The sequence below is a fragment of the Prenolepis imparis genome, unplaced genomic scaffold, assembly GCF_030444845.1.
Source record: "Prenolepis imparis isolate NDT839.2.m4 unplaced genomic scaffold, iyPreImpa1.0 SCAF_4, whole genome shotgun sequence".
NCBI lineage: Eukaryota > Metazoa > Arthropoda > Insecta > Hymenoptera > Formicidae > Prenolepis > Prenolepis imparis.
In genome coordinates, this window is record NW_028141162.1 from 1,517,589 (window position 1) to 1,535,930 (window position 18,342).

Consider the following 18,342-nt stretch of genomic DNA (forward strand, 5'->3'; position numbering starts at 1 on the left):
AGAATGATTGATGGATGAAAAAGATGTAAGACGATTGAACAAAATGTTCATCAAAAGCAGAAATAACGAAAATATCATATTTCGTTTAACTGTACGCTGCGTAAAAACGCCAACCAACAAGAAAACAGCTAATGGCAGCATGGATAATTAATGCGAGCCGGGTCGAAAATAAAATTAGGAGTGAAGACGACAGCCTCTACTCCCTTTTTATATTGGACCCATATCTGTATTTGACCTCGGCGAACAGCTGTTCACATTTCTTACAGTCAATAAACGCAATGACGTTTCTATTCTGCGTTTTGATGAGACAGGTATGAGATAATAAAAAATTGTGTAAACTTAATTATATAGCATATAAGTTAAATGAGAAGGAATGATCAAACATACGTTAATAATGTGATGATTGAAACGTAATAATAATAATGATGATTGAATACTGATAATTATATGTGACGATAATTAAGAGATACGAGGGTGGATCAATAAGTACCCGTGTTAGGAATGAAGATGCAAGTTTTTCACAAAAATTTTTTTTTATTTTTCAACGTAATCTTTTAGGACGATACACTTTTCCCAACGTCCCTGCCATTTCTTTAACCCCTCCAAAAAATACGATTTGTCAAATTCGTTAAAATAGGCTTCTGTCTCGGCGATGACCTCGTTTAAGCTGAATTTTTTTCCCGCGAGCCACGTTTTCAACAGTTTGGGGAACAGAAAGAAGTCGCAGGGAGCCAGGTCGGACGAGTACGGTGGGTGTGGCAGCAATTCGTAGCGCAATTCATGCAATTTGGCCGCGACGATTCCGGATGAGTAAGCTGGTGCGTTGTCGTGGTGGAACAGCACTTTTTTTTTTGCAAAATGGGGCCGTGTCTCTTTCAATTTCTCGTCGAATCGGTCCAATAATTCACTGTAGTACTGCCCCGTGATCGTTCTTCCTTTCTCCAAAAAGTCCATGAGGATTATTCCCTTCGAATCCCAAAAAATCGTGGCCATGACCTTTCCGGCCGATGGGACCGTCTTTGCCTTCTTTGGAGCAGATTCGCCCGAAAAACTCCATTGTTTTGATTGCTGCTTGGTCTCTGGCGTATAGTGATGGATCCAGGTTTCATCAACGGTGACGACTCGACGCAAAAACTCGACTGCGGATTTCGCTTAAAGAGGTCTAAACACTGCTTCGACATAGACAGCCGTATCCGCTTGTTGTCCACCGTGAGCAATCGCGGCACCCATCGGGCCGACAACTTTCTCATTCTCAACTTATCATGTAAAATATTGATTGCCGTTCCGTACGACACGTGTACGTACTCTGCTACTTCGCGCACTTTCGTTCGGCGATCAGCGAGAATCATGTCGTGGACCTTTTCAACGATTTCCTCAGTAACCACGTCTGCCGGGCGGCCTGAGCGCTCTTCATCAAAAACAGATGTACGACCACGTTTAAATTCATTAAACCAATATCTCACGGTTGTCATAGATGGTGAAGGGTCCCCATAGACAGCATCCAACTTCACTTTTATTTCTTCGCACGTTTTTCCATTCAAAAATAAAAAGCGAATTACGGATCGATATTGCTCTTTTTCCATTGTATCGAAAAACCAAACACGTTTAATACAAATGGCTGTCAAATCAAAACTAATCTATGAATCAGTCTGAAATTTGGTATAGCGTCGTTTGAAAGATGATAATACACGATGATAATCCGAACTTCCCTCAGCAATGCCACCTGTCAAACACGGGTACTTATTGATCCACCCTCGTATATACGAAATCTCTTTATTATGTCTCTTATTGTATTTTATATATATATATTGTATATATATAATGTATATATATATATTATATATAATGTATGTATGTTATTATTATATGTATTATATATGTATATAATTTATATATACATATTATTATAATTTATATATACATATATTTATAGATATATACAGATATATATTTTTATATCTCTTTATTACAGAATTGATTGTTTATCTGAATGAAATATCAAGAAACCTAAAAGTAATATATTATGCTGACAAATTAATAATAATTAATAATAAACAATAATGCGAACTGAAATAATCAATTAAATAGATGACTGATAAGAAACGTATAATTTTTTTTAAAGAATATAAATTTAATCATTCATTATTTCTTTCTTTTTTCATCACTCTTTAATAAGGACACAAATATTTCTGTTTCCAAGTTTTAGGATCTACAAAGAATAGTTTCATCATCAATTGTGTTGAATGAATGATTGACCATTAAAAAAGTTTTCTTTTTAATTGAATCAAAATTTCTTACGTACGCGTATATATTCTAATTCTTATTAAAGAATTAAATTATACTATAATTCTTCTCAATAAAAATTATCATAGTGGGAGGCATTTTGTACATTTATCAAAGAAATCAGTCTATTAGATTTTTTTTTAATCGTAGTGTTTATTTGTTAACATTTAAAGTACATAAGTTTCTTTAATTTTCAGGATGCAATAACATATTCTCTCGGTGCATTGACATGAACTTAAAATGATAAATCATATAGGTTTATGCTGGTTTATGCCTCGTATCGTGCCAATATGTGTCCGCCTATGACGATAGAATCCAGGAGCGAAGAGTAGCAACGTTGGCATAGGCATCAGGTTCACCAGCAGCGCAAGGAACAACCCAAGAGGTAATACCGATTTGTTTACCGTTAGCGACCAGAGGGCCACCACTGTCACCCTGAAAAATGCAGAGAAACATTTTCGTTAATTTTTTATATAATTTTATCTCGTAATCATTTTTAGCAGTATTATACAAACGGATTAATTATCAAGACCATCAGAATAGAAGAGATTATTTCCATATTCAATAATGGACTGGATACTCACCTGGAGAGAGCGTATCAATATATCGTCTATCAGAATAGGAAAGATTACTTAACTATGAATGTTATTGGATACTCACCTGGCAAGCGCCAATTCCACGACGGTTGAGGGCGCACACGTGGCTGCTATCCAAAGGCATACCATAGTGTCTTTGCTTGCATTGAGACAGCGAGATCACGGATTGGTTCATCTTCAGAAGAGTTCGCGAAGTTGGTCGATTTGCGCTTGTTCTACCCCATCCGGACAAAGTAGCCAGCGTACCGGGAGTTGGTTGGGAGTCGGCCAAAGCGATGGGAGATTGATATTGGTTGTATTGAATTGGCGTTGTAAGCTGAAATGACGAAAACAGATAAACGAATGATTCAAACGGAGAAACAAAATGAAAAAGGACCAAAATGTTCTATAATATATCGACTTACAGTGATCACAGCGACGTCATTCCTCCAAGAATCTCTTTGCAGACCCGTGTAACTCGGATGCATTCGGATGCTTTGCACATTGTAGAATTGTCCTCTGTAGTAATCGATGGTTCCGCAGAGAATGCGTAAATTGTTATAGGGTGCTTTTAAGTTCTCCACACAGTGAGCAGCAGTTAATATCTTGGTGGGAGCGATGATGGAACCGCCGCAAATGTGTCCGTTGTTCACTTGCAAGGAAACTTGCCATGGGAATTCTCCTGGTGCGGCAGGCGTCCCACCGACGATCGCCTCGGGTTCGTCAGCGAACGTCTCTGTAAATCGAGGTATGACAATTATATATAGCTCTTCTAAAACGATAAGCATATATTATTATTATTATTATTATTATGTGATTTTAGAGCATTTGATGGATGAACAAAATATTTATCGAAACAATAACGAAAGTATATTTTATTGAATTATACGATTCGGGTTTACTTACGCTGCGCTAGAACGCCGACGAACAAGAAAATCGCTAACGACAACATGCTTGACAATTAACGAGCCGGGTCAAACATAAAACCAGGAGTGTAGACGACAATTTTTACTCCTTTTTTATATTGGATTCATATCTGTACATGACCTCGGTGAACAGCTGGTCACATTTTGTACAGTAAATAAACGCAATGACGTATTTTACACTTTGATGAGGCAGGTATGAGAAACTCAAAAATTACAGACTTAATTGTGACATACGAGTTAAATGAGAAAGAATGATAAAACATATGATATGATTAAAAAGTACAATGTGATGATTAAAACGTACAATAGTCATGATTAAATAATAATAGTAATAATGATGATTAAAACGAAATATGTACAGAAAAAATTTGTGTACGGAACAAATTATTTTCACTAGAATAAGTACATATCTAATCATTCTTTGCTTCTTTTTCGCCGTATCTCTTTAATGAGAACAAAATCATATGATTTCTTTTCTTTATATAAATTTTAAAATTTAAACAATTTATGACCAGTCATTATGTTGTACTATAAATGTATAATTATAGAAAATTCCATTTACATTCAAGGAATATTGATATGAGAATTGTTATAATTAGTTAATAATAGATATTAATAATACAATATTACCATATTAATATTAATATTACATATTTTTTCAGATTTTTAGTAAGTTTTACTGTAAACTCCTAAACATTTGTAAAAATAATTATTTTAACAGAAGAACGTCATTTTAATTATAAAAGAATCACAAGGTACGTGTTCAAGATAGTGAATAATACATAACTTTGTTGGCAAGTCAAAAAATTGATAAGAACAATCAAATATTAAAAATTGCAATTTTCTATTACAAACTATGTCAATTCGTCAAACTTTCTTCAATTTCGAATGATTTATAAAAGAAATATCTCAAATTCTTTTTATCTTTTGTTATAAATAGTTATCTTAATATTTATTATCATACAAAAGTACTAAATCGAAAAAAAAAAAGAAAAAACGCAGAGAAAATTCGGAATAAAGTTTAAATATTAATATAATAATTTCTCTCTTTCTCAATTGACACAGTTTAAAATAAACAATTGTTATAGCAAAGAATAAATAAAATGTCTTTCTTTTTTAAAAGAGGAGATGAGTTGAATGAGTTTGTAAATAATATTTTTCTGAACGAAGAGGCAATTATTTGAAATAAAAGATGGAATTTTTTTACGTTATCTAAAATGAGTAAATTGATATTATATTTGATAAAGAAGAAAAATAAGAGATTGATTTTATTTATCTCTATTTTTACAATAATTTATATTTTATAAGAGACTTCCTTATATATTTGTATTACAAAAAATATTTTAATGCATTACTATGTTATTATACTTATTATTAGTTAGTGTATTAATATTATCTGTAATTGTCTTTTAATTACATTTAAAAATAATTTATTAATAATTAGTTTTTATTTAAAATTGTGTTGAGATTATTATCACATATTGATAGAAATTTTCAATTGAATGATTCTTATTATATTTATTATCAACATTTGCTGCTGAAATGTATTAAACTGTACATGCAAATGTGCTGCTCTATCAAATTGCATGGTGTATATGGCATGTAATTCTGGAATTAACAATACATATTGTTGTATTAATAAAATACAAATCATTATCTATCAATCGCGCCAATGTATATTTAATCTGCTGTCAATATTATGATAATGAATATCTCGTTTTATATACACTGATGATACAATTCTCGGTTGAATTAAAATTGATTGCATACATATATCTTAATTCTAATTAATCAAAAAATTAAATTGTACTCTAATTATTTAGTAAAAATTATTGGCGAGGCATTTATTTATAAATTAATTATTTATAAATTAAAAATTAAAGAGATATAAATTATTCTACTAAATTTAATCATAATGTTTATTTATTAACATTGAAAATACATAAGAATATTTTTGATTTTCAGGATACAACTGCTGCAATCGCATGCCTCTCAACATTGCAATATCATATTCTTTCGATGCATTAACATGAACTGACATGATAAATTAAATATATTCATGTCTCAAAGCGTGCCAAGATGTGTCTGCCTATGATGATTGAATGAAGTTGACATGATGGTAGACATTGGTATATACATCAGGTTCACCAGCAGCGCAAGGAAGAACCCAGGAAGCAAGACCCACTTGCTTGCCATTAGCGACCAGAGGGCCACCACTGTCACCCTGAGAAATACAGAGAAACGGTTTCGTTAATTTTTTCGTTTATTTTTTATTTCTTTTTAACAGTTGTATTACAGACTAGCGTATCAATGTATCGTCTATCAGAATAGGAAAGATTACTTAACTATGAATGTTATTGGATACTCACCGAGCAAGCGCCAATTCCACGACTGTTATATGCGCACAAGTGGCTGTTAGTCAAAGGCATATCATAGTGTGTCTGCTGGCATTGAGAGAGCGAGACTACAGATTGGATCATCTTCAGAAGATTCCTCGGAACTCTTCCATCTACGCTTGTCACACCCCATCCGGACAAAGTACACACTGTACCAGGAGCTGGTTGGGAGTCGACCAAAGCGATGGGAGATTGATATTGGTTGTATTGAATTGGCGCTTGAAGCTGAAAGGACGAAAACGAATAATTAAATTAGAATTATAGAAGAAACAAAATGAAAAAGAAATTATTGAACAATGGTATTGAATTATTCTGTAATATATATCGACTTACGGTGACCACAGCGACGTCGTTCTCCCAAGAATACTCTACATTATCCTTGTAATTAGGATGTACTCGGACGCTTTGCACACGATGGAATTGGCCTTTAGTGTTATCAGTGGTGCCGCAGAGAATACGGAAATTGTTATAGGGTGACGTTACGATACCCACCACACAGTGGGCAGCAGTTAATATCTTGGTAGGAGCGATGATGGAGCCGCCGCAAAAGTGTTCGCCGTTCACTTGCAAGGAAACTTGCCATGGGAATTCTCCTGGTGCGGCAGGCGTCCCACCGACGATCGCCTCGGGTTCGTCAGCGAACGTCTCTGTAAATCGAGATATATGGTAATTATACATGTCTCTAATAAAAAACAGTAAACATGTGTTAATTTAGGGTGTTTTTGATAGATGAAAAAAATGTAAGACGAATGAACAAAATGTTCGAAGGCAAGAAAAATAAAAGCGCACTATTTCATTCAGTTATATGACACTTTATTTATGTATTAATGCAGCTTTACTTACGCTGCGCGAGAACGCCGACAAACAAGAAAATCGCTAATGGTAGCATGCTTAATAATGAATGCGAGCCAGGTCGAAAATAAAACCGGAAATGAAAACAACGATTTCTACTCTGTTTTTATATTGGAATCATATCTGTTCGACCTCGACGAACAGCTATCGCATTTCTTACGGTAAATAAATTGACGTTTGTATTCTGATGAGGTAGATATCAGCAAAAATCAAAGATTACAGACTTAATTATATTGCATATGAGTTTAATGAAGATGAACAATCAAATATATGTTAATAATGTGATGATTAAACATATAAAATATATTTCTTTATTATTATTATATATATATATATTCCAGAATTATTTCTTTATCCAAATGAAACGTAAAATAATCAGAAAGCAAGTAGAAGTAATTAACACATATTTATTTCAGCAAATTATTATTAATAATATACAATAATGCATGCTCTGGAAAGATTAATTAAATAGATGAATGTAGAGTATTTCGATATAAAAATGATTTGAATATATTAAAGTACATTTTTTGTATAATTAATAAGAGATAAGTAAATAATTTTCTAATTGCCCTAAATAATCTTGTATGTATAATAAACAGCATATTTCTATATTTCACATTTTGATTAAGTTATATCAATTTTATCAAATATTTTAAAAATAAAGCTCGTGGAATATCTGTTGCAAAGAGAAATAAAAATACAGTAATGCTTAAATATACTAATTTGAATTTTGCTGTTTTAATTACATAATAATACAGATAATCCAAATGAAATATATATATATATATATAAAATGTTACAAATCAAATGGAAGAAAAATTAAACTAGACTTTTAATGTGATGTACATATATATAAAATATATATGTTATATAATATGCTTGAATAAACAATTAGGTGAATAAGAGAGCGCGTCTGTGGAATAGGATAAAACACTTTTTATTGAAAAAAAAAAAAAAGGAAAAAATATTATCTCAGTCGATTTTTATTAAAAAATATGTATGTATATTTTTTACATTAATTAAATGAGAGTTTGATGTTAAATGACACATTTTTTGATACATTTCATTTACTAAATTCAAAGTAGCAACTGTGTGAATATAAATATATATAATGATCTTAAAAGAATCTGTAAAGTATCCAAGTGAAAATAAGAGCTGTATATCTTTTATTATGTTTTATGTATTTATAATATAAATTAATATAAATATATAAATTTTAATGCATATGGCTGTGTGTATGTGTACATGTAAAAATTAACAATGATTTAACATTTAACTATTTAAAGTAACATATTTACATTAAATTTCAAAATTATATATTTAATTGAATGAATTTATACATTTATATATATATTATTATATGTTAATATTATATTAATTTATTTATTATAATAAAATTTATAATATTTATTATTATAATATACTATACTAATTCTTTCAAAAGAAATAAAAATACTAATTATGAATAGGCAGATTAATAATTATATCGACGGTGGATAATTTGATAATTTTCGAAATCCTGTGACTGCATTCATTCATTCTAGGCCAGTCAAAGCGTGCGTTAGGTTAGGCAATTTTCACGACTCAAGCACATGTGAGCGCGAATATATTATACTGGAGTGCTTGTTTATAACGTCGGTGACTCTTGAAAAATGACACAAATCGCGCTGGAGGACAACGAATTAAAAAGATTGCTCAATAATCCAGCGAAAAATGCGTGCGAAGATGGATCCATGGCTCCACCGTTATCGGTAAGCTATAAAATACATCCGATTATGTATGCGAAATTTCTAGAAAAAACACGAATCTCGTAGACCAATGTGCCGAGGCCAAGCACATCGCAAAATGTCAATCCGCAATCGACGATGAGCGCGATGACACCAGCTAATAGCGCGAAGAATACTGTGGAGCCTTGCTTACAGTGAGTTGCACAACATATGTTTACGTTACATAAATATCGCAATATACTCGTCTCATCCTTTCTTAAAATTAATACATTATTTTTGCAGGAACGTAGTCTCCACAGTTAACTTGCAAACAGAATTAAAACTCACTTATATTAACGTAAGAACAAGGAATTCTGAATATAATCCAGCGAGATTTACCGGACTGATTATGAGAATACGGAATCCCAGAGCGACAGCGTTGATCTTCAGCTCGGGCAAGATAGTATGTACAGGTGCAAGAAGCGAAGACGATTCACTTTTGGCAGCAAGAAAGTTTGCCAGAATAATCCAGAAGCTTGGATTCTCTGTAAGTTTTATTCAAACAAACTGTTTCTTTTGTATATATTTAGAAAGTCTTGAGATTTTAATCAACAAACTACACTTTTGTATTTCCACAGGTAACGTTCTCCAGTTTCAAAATACAAAATATTGTTGCAACATGTGACGTAAAATTTCCAATTAAATTGGAAGGCTTGTATCGGGAGCATTCTCAATTCTGTAGCTATGAGCCAGAATTGTATCCTGGCCTGATATACAGACTATTAAATCCTAGAGTGGTATTACTGATATTCGTGAATGGTAAAGTTGTATTAACAGGTATGTCTGAATGTCTATTTTAACTTATATATTACAGAAAAGAAGAGACAAAATATATATATATATATATATATATATATATTTGTTATATTTTACAGGAGCGAAAAATAGATCTGATTTAAGAAATGCATTGAATATTATATATCCAGTATTACAGCAATACAGAAAGTATTGATTAAGATATAATCTGTTTGTAGGCAGAACGAATTGCTACAAATAAAGTAAGTGTATAACAATGTAAATATAGTTAAATATCTAGATAAGAATATTATGTACCTAATCTCTATGAGATGAAGGGAAATGAGATTGTATTTTGTACATGTTTCTATAACGATCTACATCTGTATGAGTAACATCTTTTACATAATGATGTAAGAAATATATGTGATTTGATGTGTCTATGTATTCTGTGATTTTATGTGTAATACACATAATTTTGTAATTTAGACACAAACAGTTATATTAGAAAATATTTAAAATTATTAATTAGTTCTAAATTGCATATACCATTGTATATATTTTCTTGCACACTTTAAGTTGGATGTATGCTATCGATATTTTGTCGATTGATAGTTTAGTCTAGCATTAAAAAGCTATTAGTTATTATGAAAGTGCGTATACTTATCAATTTGATGTCGACTTGACTAAAAATTCAAAAGATAGCTCGACATTTTGGCAAAAGTATTGATCGACTCTGTATCGACAAAAAGTCATTGATTCTGTCAATTTAAATTTACAGAAATTTTTTTGTATTTTATAAATATTTATATAATATACATATATATATATACAAAATAATTTAATGTATATTAATATATATTCATTAATTATTAATATTTAATTTTTATTATATATATTAATAAAAAATAAATAATAATGTAATGAATATATATTAATATATTAGTGTGTGTGTATGTATATATATACACACAAATAGTTTAGTCGATGGAAAGTCGATAATATGCGCCCAACCTTAGTAATCATGATTAGGCAAAATTAAAAACATACGTGCTTTTGTTTCTTGTTAAAATATATATTTCAGAGACTTTACACGATAATGAAAATAAACATTATATATATATCTCGATATTATTAAAATAAAATATAATTTTTAAACAGAATAATGCATATGTCGTATAGATAGTTTATACAGTGTTTACTATACCAGGATTATTTTATATGTGTACATGTCGACATTTACATAACAGTAGTAGATCTTTCTTTATGTAAAATTTGAATATAAATATTTGGATATGTAAAGTTTAATGGAGCATTCAATCGCTATCGAATACAGGAGATGTTTTATAAATGTTACGAAATATTCTCGAATTCTGCAAACCTTACAAAACACCTTTATGCATTCCCGTGGATTGAAAGAATATCAATATATGTCGAAAAATTGTCACTATCTCATAAACTGAATGATCGCATGAACTGTAGACTTTATAATGTTAAAATGTATACACATTTATATGTATCTGACAAAATTTTAATCTATCCATATTAACAGCTCTATGAGAAGAAAATGTGTATGTATGTATATATCTATATTTTATATATTTACTTTAATACCCGCTGTTAAATAGCCATAGTAGTCCATTTAAGAACTTTGTTCGTGCATCATCAGACTTGGAAAACGTACATTTCACAATGTTTGACGCTTTAACGCTGCGTAAATGCGTGTATATTTTATTTATTATCTGATTAGGCGACACAACTATTATCTGATGTTTATGTTAATCGAATTAAGGCTCCTGGCTCCTTGCCGACCATGTCGAAATCGTGACGTCAGAGGCGAGAAAACACACGCTAAAATTTCTTAGATGCCATTTCGAAATAAAAAAATATTTCGATGAAACAGCACTTCAGATGGCTTTAGCACACTCTTAAAAAACCCCGAAAACTATCCTTTTCCCTTTATAATCAATCAACAGCTGTAAAATGTAATATTATGAAGCCCAGTCCGTCGGGTCTTTGCACATGCGCAGTCATTCCGCATGTCAAAGTCTGATATATATCTTGATCATTTTACAGCTATTGATTGATTATAAAGGGAAAAGGATAGTTTTCGGGGGTTTTTAAGAGTGTGCTAAAGCCATCTGAAGCTGTTTAATCGAAATATCTTTTCATTAAAAAATGGCATCTATAAGAATTTTCAGCGTGTGCTTTCTCACCTGATGTCCAATATGGCCGCGGTGAGCACCCAGGAGCCTCTTAGATTTTCAATTTTCTCTCATTGTCAGTGTATATTCGAAATTTTAATAATGAAGTATATGTTTCCATTTTCCCCTCGAGCGATCTCGCGCGTTTGCAGAGTCTCTAATTAATCGATCACATGTATACCCTTCTTCGCAGCTATCGGTAGTTTCTCCCCTTGAAAGAACGGATTCTCTTCCTGAAAGAAATGTCAATTTTAACAATGTTCAATTTTCTCTCTCCTATGTATAAAGATAATTTTTTTCCGAAAGATTAAATTGTTCGCAGAAATTAACACAGTGTGTCTCGGTTACCTGGAATTGTTCGACGATTTGATCGAAATCGGAATTCGAAATTTGCACATTGGACAGACCGTTGCTGTTTCCGGCATCGTTGGAGCACTCCAACATGTGTTCCGTGTCGCACATGCAGTCCTGCGCGCTCTGATAGTCCCGGCTAAACGCCGCGGTGTTCTCGAAATTGGTCAGGCAATTGTTCTCGCCTGTAAGTAAAAATTTCAAATATTTTTCGTATGCAAAATTTTCATTTTCTCTGAGATTTTTTTTTAAAGAAAGCAGAAAGAAGACATTCATTCCTAATATTTTTTTGAATATTAAAGAAATCTTTACATCCTCTAGATGTCCTCTGAACATCTTTTGGACATGTGTGCTGTTAGGGATGTTAAAGAATATTATAGAAATTTATTAAAGATAAGATGAAGTAATCAGAAAAAATAAGAGAATATATATATAATGTAAATCCGAGAAACATATGGATATATAGAGTAGAATCTTTACAATTGGAAAAATCTCATGGCATATAATCTCGATTTTGTTTAATTATTATTAAAGATGAATTTTATTTCATAAACTCACTCGTGTATCCGACCGGACAGGGATTCGGAGGGGTGCAATAAGCCGGTAAAGGATTTTCCGCCTTTTCGTCCTTGATTCCCTTCAGACCGGCCTGAATCCTGTGCCTATCGTTGCCCTTATTATTGTTGTTATTAATACGTTGATGACTCCACAGTGTACTGTGTTGCAGATACTCCTGATCCCGTATACTTGGATTCGGATTCAGCGTGTCCATGCCATCGTAATCGGCCGGCAACTCCAGGGGTAGTTCCTTGGCTTTCTCCGGATATTCCAGGTACGTGTCGCCCGCGTTAGCGAGATCATTTCCCATCTGATTGATCAGCTCTCGCAGAAGGGCGTCGGTCAATAGATTCTCCTCCTGGGTATAATGAGTTATTACATGAGAACAGAAATTACTTCTCTGCGAAACCGAATTACTGATTGCATGGCTTCTTTGAGATGTTGTGCAATCATGTCTCATTTACAGATTTTTTTTCCATTTTAATTGGTACAAGAAATAATCATTATAGAGACTATATCGGGAATCTTTTCAGAATTGAGATGTAGATTTGTGTATCTCTCCTTGTTCTTAATTGAGATACAGTAATGATATACATACACATATATGGTTTTTCAAGGAGAAAGGTAGAGGAGTCGAGAAACTTTAACTATATATCACTCGTCGACTTCGGGGGTCAAGTTTCGTTTTGCAGAAAAATTAATTCCTTTCACTTTAATTCATCTACTTTTTTATGTCAAGGTTCTCATAATTACCTTGATCGAGGGCAAATAGACGTTCGCCTGTGCAGCAACAGCGATCGAGAGGAGCAGAATGCAGTACGGCATGGTGGATTTCGTGCACCTGAAAAGAGAGCAAAACGTAATATAATTAAATAATATCTAATATTAGTTTTTATATTATATTTTATTTTATATAATTATGTTTGTTTTATTATATTTTTATATTATATTTTTATGTTATATTTTATATATATTTTATATATTTTTATAAATATATAAAATATAATATATAAAAAATTATTAGCATTTTTATAATACAAAAAATTGAGCATATTGTCGTTTATAACGATATTATTGTTTAACCACATATCATTTCAATCTGACAATTTGTGAGAGCCGATGAGATTTCTCGTACAGCCTGCTACGACGAGTTTCTCTCGCGATCCCTAGATTCTTTCGGAGCGCATTCTCGCGTTAATTAACGTAGCCGTATATATTTTTTAATGAAAAACGAGCGAACGGAGGGGATGGTCGTTCCATTTGTTTTTCTCGCGCGATAATATTAAAACTCACCGGTTGACCGGTCGACGAAGTGGCTCGCGACGACAGGGACAGCCCCGGAGCAGAAGTGTGGACCGAAGATATCCTTCGGAGAAGAGAGAGACGCCGGTCTTCGCGTCAGCTGCACACGCACACGCGTATCCACCTTCTTCTCCTCCTCGTCGTCGTCGCGACGAGCGCCGTTCGCGGTTTCCGCGAGTACCAGAGTATTGATTTTACCCTTTTTCCCATCGTCGTGTCGTATAGTTTTCCCCTCGTTTACGACCACGTTCCGACGACGTGTTACGTCGCCTATACATACAGCCGGCCGATCCACATCCGCGGAATCGGGCCGCTGCCAAAGGTCACTCGACGTGACCGATGTGCGTCACGTGGTCACGGGGAATGGGGGCTACCTTTTGGTAGCGATAGATGCGCTGATGAATGGCACTGATACGATACTTTGAGCTATATATATATACTCGGGAAACGCGTTATTAACTTTTTACATTTTTTTTTAAATTTAATGCGTCTATTTTCTGTATATAATATACATCCCAGACAGCACCATGTCCAAAATTGGAGCATAAGACATCTTTAAGAAATCTTTAAGACATTTTAAAAATATCTTAAAGATGTCTTATGCACCAATTTTGGAGATGATGCTGTCTGGGATAGGAGGTATATATACATTCCATAATAATATATAGGAAAGGTGTATATAACATAATATATGTATGCAATATAAAATTTCCATTAATATATACAAAGCATTCATATAAGATGCATGATTTTTTTTTATTTAAGTCAACTCGGCTCGACTCGAGGGGAATCTCGCGATATTTTTCTGAATATATTAAAGAAATGCGAATATTAAAATTCCGTGTGACACGGACGGGTGCTAATTGCACCATTTTTCCGCGAATCTCCCCTATCACCGGCAGTTTTCTCTTTAATTTCGGTACGTAATTTAAAAATGCACTTATATTAATTTATACAAAGATATCTTTCCTCGATGCAAAATCATCCGATTAATTAACAACGTATCGGTTATCCGCTTACCTAAATGACATTCATGAGCAACGGTTACCGGGTAAATGTGATTTGTGTGCAGGACACGTCGTTCGGATAATCCGATATAAAAGCCACAGCTCTCTCGTATCTCCTGTCTAGCGGCTATAAAGTTTATAAAGTATACGAGGTCGTTTTGTTTCGCGCGCGGATAACGAAATACGCGAGTTAACGTCATAAAAGATGTAATTTCTTCTCGCAGTAACAATTCTCCCTTCCAAAAGTGAATAATCTTGTTTCCCTAACTACGCGTTTCATCACTTCCGGGGATTAACCGCATACTAATATCACTATACGAATTGACACGAATGTTCTGGTTGCTTTTTATGTAGCAATTTTTCTTTTTTTACAATGTAATATGAGAATGCGAGGGAAAGAAGGATGATATGTCGAGTTAAAAGACTTGCAAGAGAGAGAGCGCGATAAAAGGAGGCGAGAAATATTCTCTTCAATTTAATTTGTAAATTCAATTTAATATTAAATTATATGAAATATACAGGACTTTTTTCTCTTTACTTGTGTTTTAGCAGAGAATAAAAATACAGATCAAAGAAGAGATGAAGACACAAAGTTTCGTATTAGAAAATCTCAGAGTTACATAATTGTTGGGAGATTATTTACCCCCTTTCTTGTAATTAATCTCCATATCGCTTGCTCTGCTCAACACAAGTATCTCTCTCGCAAAATTTCTTCGCCAAAATTTGAGGAAGGATAAAAAGTAGAAAATTTTATAAAAGCTCGGTGAACCGATATACAGCAGCGGTCGTTTGTCAGGCCGACACTTTCATTAAGCGTATCGGTTATATAGGAGGGTCTAAATACAAAGTACAGGGGGAGAGGAAATGGAAGATCAAAAGATCCCTTCCCTCGTTGTTACGGTCGCGTACAAACGTCCATTAGTCGTTTGCACTCATTGCGTGCCGACAACTCAATTTTCAAAATTAAATTCCCTCCTTCCCTCCCCCTCGTATCTCTCTGCGGATTGATTATATTTACCGCGTTGATACGCCCTTTAAAATGTTCTTAAATTGCTCGTTACTATATTACTCCAAAAATTTCACGTACGCTCTTCTTCAACGAGTAATGATCGATAAGAATTAATATATGCTGATATATCTGATGACCCAGAATACATCGCTAAAATTTTTCAGTCGGTTACGTTTTCTACGATATATATAATATATATAAAATATATATAAAATATGTATATATAATATATATATATTAGAATATATTAGAAAATCGGAATCTTTTTTATTCTCCTAATTTTTTCGATTTTGATTAAATATTTTCTCCTTTAAAGTTGTGCGCGATATGACATTATTTACTAGCGCGAGGATTGCTAAATATAAACCAATTTGTCGAACACGAGTATCGGGACATTTTTGAAGCTCCCCGAGTGATCTTCAAGCATGCATCCTCCTGTTCGAAGAAAAGTGCTAGAGTCTCCCGATGCCGGAGATTCCTGCACACAGTCTGAATTACATTCGCGTAAATTGCACATCCCGTTCGACGTCGAATTATTCCGGGCATAATGCTCGCGCTAATCTTGCGTTCATTTTTTTTTTTTGCACACGAGTAACAGTTATAGATATCGCACGATGGAATCGAGGGGGTTGATAATAACGTAACCGGAAGTGAAGATCGCGACGAAGCCAACCGACCGTGCTTATCGTAGGCACGATATTTCATGCTTAATGTACGGATGGATCGATGATGGAACCTACTGTCGACGTATCCGGTCGCCGATATGCTCCCATTCTTTATTTAGGTTTCCGGATATCACTTCGATGTATTTACTGCTGTGTGGTGAAAATTTCGCTCGCGCGCGATAACTGCAACAGTTGCACACGCAATTCATCTGTACATCTCTCGAGCACATCAGTTTGTTCGAAAGCTGCGCGAGCCGCGATTCGACGAAAGCTCTCGGCAGCAATTGCATATCCGGATGTGACAACTGTCACGTAATTAAATAGAGTCTTAAATTGCATAGTCGAGATGAAGGATTTAGCTTCCGAATAATTAATACGTCCGCAAACTGTCAATTCCAACGTTAACAACCGTGTAAGTCACTTCATTATTATCTATCTCTCTTTATTCTATTGCGTGTATATAAATAATTTAAAAAACCGATAAAAATTTTTCTTAACAACAAGAGGTGTCATTAACGCGAGGGATATCTCGCGATCCTGGGGAAGGATGTTTTCGCTGGCGTCGGGAACATCTCGGAATTCCTCTGTCGGCGCGATTGCGGGCAGAGGATCCGGGGATTGAAAGGGGTGAAAGGGGGTGAAAAGGGAGGCGGCAAATGCCGCGTGCGTGGTCGGCTCTCTCTGCGTGGGGTTGTTACGCTCTCTCCTCCGTCTCTCTCGCCGGTCGCGAGTATTGATCCCCGCCCGGAGGCCGCTACGTGAATGGGTTACCGGCTGTCTCGCACCGTATCGCAGAATTTTCGGACGGCCCTTCTCTCCTTCGTCTCTCCTCGAGAGATCTCTCCATTTCCCCTTCCCATTCTTGGCTACCCTTCCGAGGGAGCCTTTGTATATTTCGCTGCTGGTCACCGGGGTTGCAAGGGGGTGCCACCGGTATCAACACGCGTCACGCGTACTCTTATCGCGGATAATATGGGATACGATGTCAAATGTGCAAGAGAAAGAAAGAGGGTGCGGATTGCCTTTTTATCGTACACAGAGAGGTAATTTGAAGCTCGTTTGATTAAAAAAGGCGATTTTTTAAATACTATTTCTCTATTTTATAAAACATCAAATTTCTTTTTAATCCCTGATGTTCAAAGTCATCACTCGAGATATAGGTTTATCCGTAAGATTTAAATTGACTTAATTAAAAGTTGACTCGATGCACAATTTTTGTGTGCGCGCATTTTTTTTTTTTTTTTTATTATTTCCTCTCTTCTATTTTAAGGGTTTTACGTAATACATATATACACTGTATCGCTCTCGTAATGGCAAGAATTAGCATATTTATAGTGAGTCCGCGTGCGGCGGTAATAAAGTTAAGCAGTTTAACTGAAGGCAATACGCGACAAATTGTCTCGTATAATTGCGTCAGGCGGTCTTAAAGATTATATAAGGATCCAACGAAATGAATATTGGGGACATTATTATATGTGATTATCATAAATACCAAGTATTTCATACTTATCATGCGAAAGAATGTGTTAGTTATATATAATATATATATATATATATATATATATATATATATATATATATAACTGTATAATATAGATATATATAAAACTGTGAACATAGGAAAAGAATTCAATCAGCTGATGCAATTCTTGATTATTGAACCCATCTTCAGTATCACGGATAGGAATTGATAGTGACATTTCTAGAGGTTGT

General features: G+C 33.9%; 3 protein-coding genes across 3 annotated transcripts in view; 1 reads left to right on the forward strand and 2 right to left on the reverse strand.

Annotated features, from left to right (window-relative positions):
* LOC145935664 (chymotrypsin-1-like) overlaps positions 1-18,342 on the reverse strand; it is a 53,271-nt gene that overhangs the window by 1,019 nt on the left and 33,910 nt on the right. The gene's annotated exons all lie outside the window — the stretch shown is intronic.
* Positions 2,584-13,985, reverse strand: 7b2 (Secretogranin_V domain-containing protein 7B2). Its single transcript, XM_083036237.1, has 12 exons — positions 13,940-13,985; positions 13,400-13,487; positions 12,647-13,004; positions 12,086-12,273; positions 11,902-11,970; positions 9,852-9,858; positions 6,514-6,827; positions 6,154-6,405; positions 5,933-6,008; positions 3,284-3,630; positions 2,944-3,195; positions 2,584-2,718 (listed from the first exon to the last, which is right to left on the reverse strand). The coding sequence occupies exons 2-12, from the start codon at positions 13,469-13,471 to the stop codon at positions 2,584-2,586; spliced, it is 2,070 nt and encodes a 689-aa protein (XP_082892363.1). The 5' UTR covers positions 13,472-13,487; positions 13,940-13,985.
* Trf (TATA-box binding protein-related factor) lies at positions 3,467-9,980 on the forward strand. The gene is made up of 11 exons (XM_083037178.1): positions 3,467-3,606; positions 3,682-3,977; positions 4,447-4,539; positions 5,750-6,479; positions 6,570-6,846; positions 6,910-7,193; positions 8,577-8,783; positions 8,847-8,953; positions 9,042-9,285; positions 9,377-9,575; positions 9,674-9,980. The coding sequence occupies exons 7-11, from the start codon at positions 8,685-8,687 to the stop codon at positions 9,748-9,750; spliced, it is 726 nt and encodes a 241-aa protein (XP_082893304.1). The 5' UTR covers positions 3,467-3,606; positions 3,682-3,977; positions 4,447-4,539; positions 5,750-6,479; positions 6,570-6,846; positions 6,910-7,193; positions 8,577-8,684; the 3' UTR covers positions 9,751-9,980.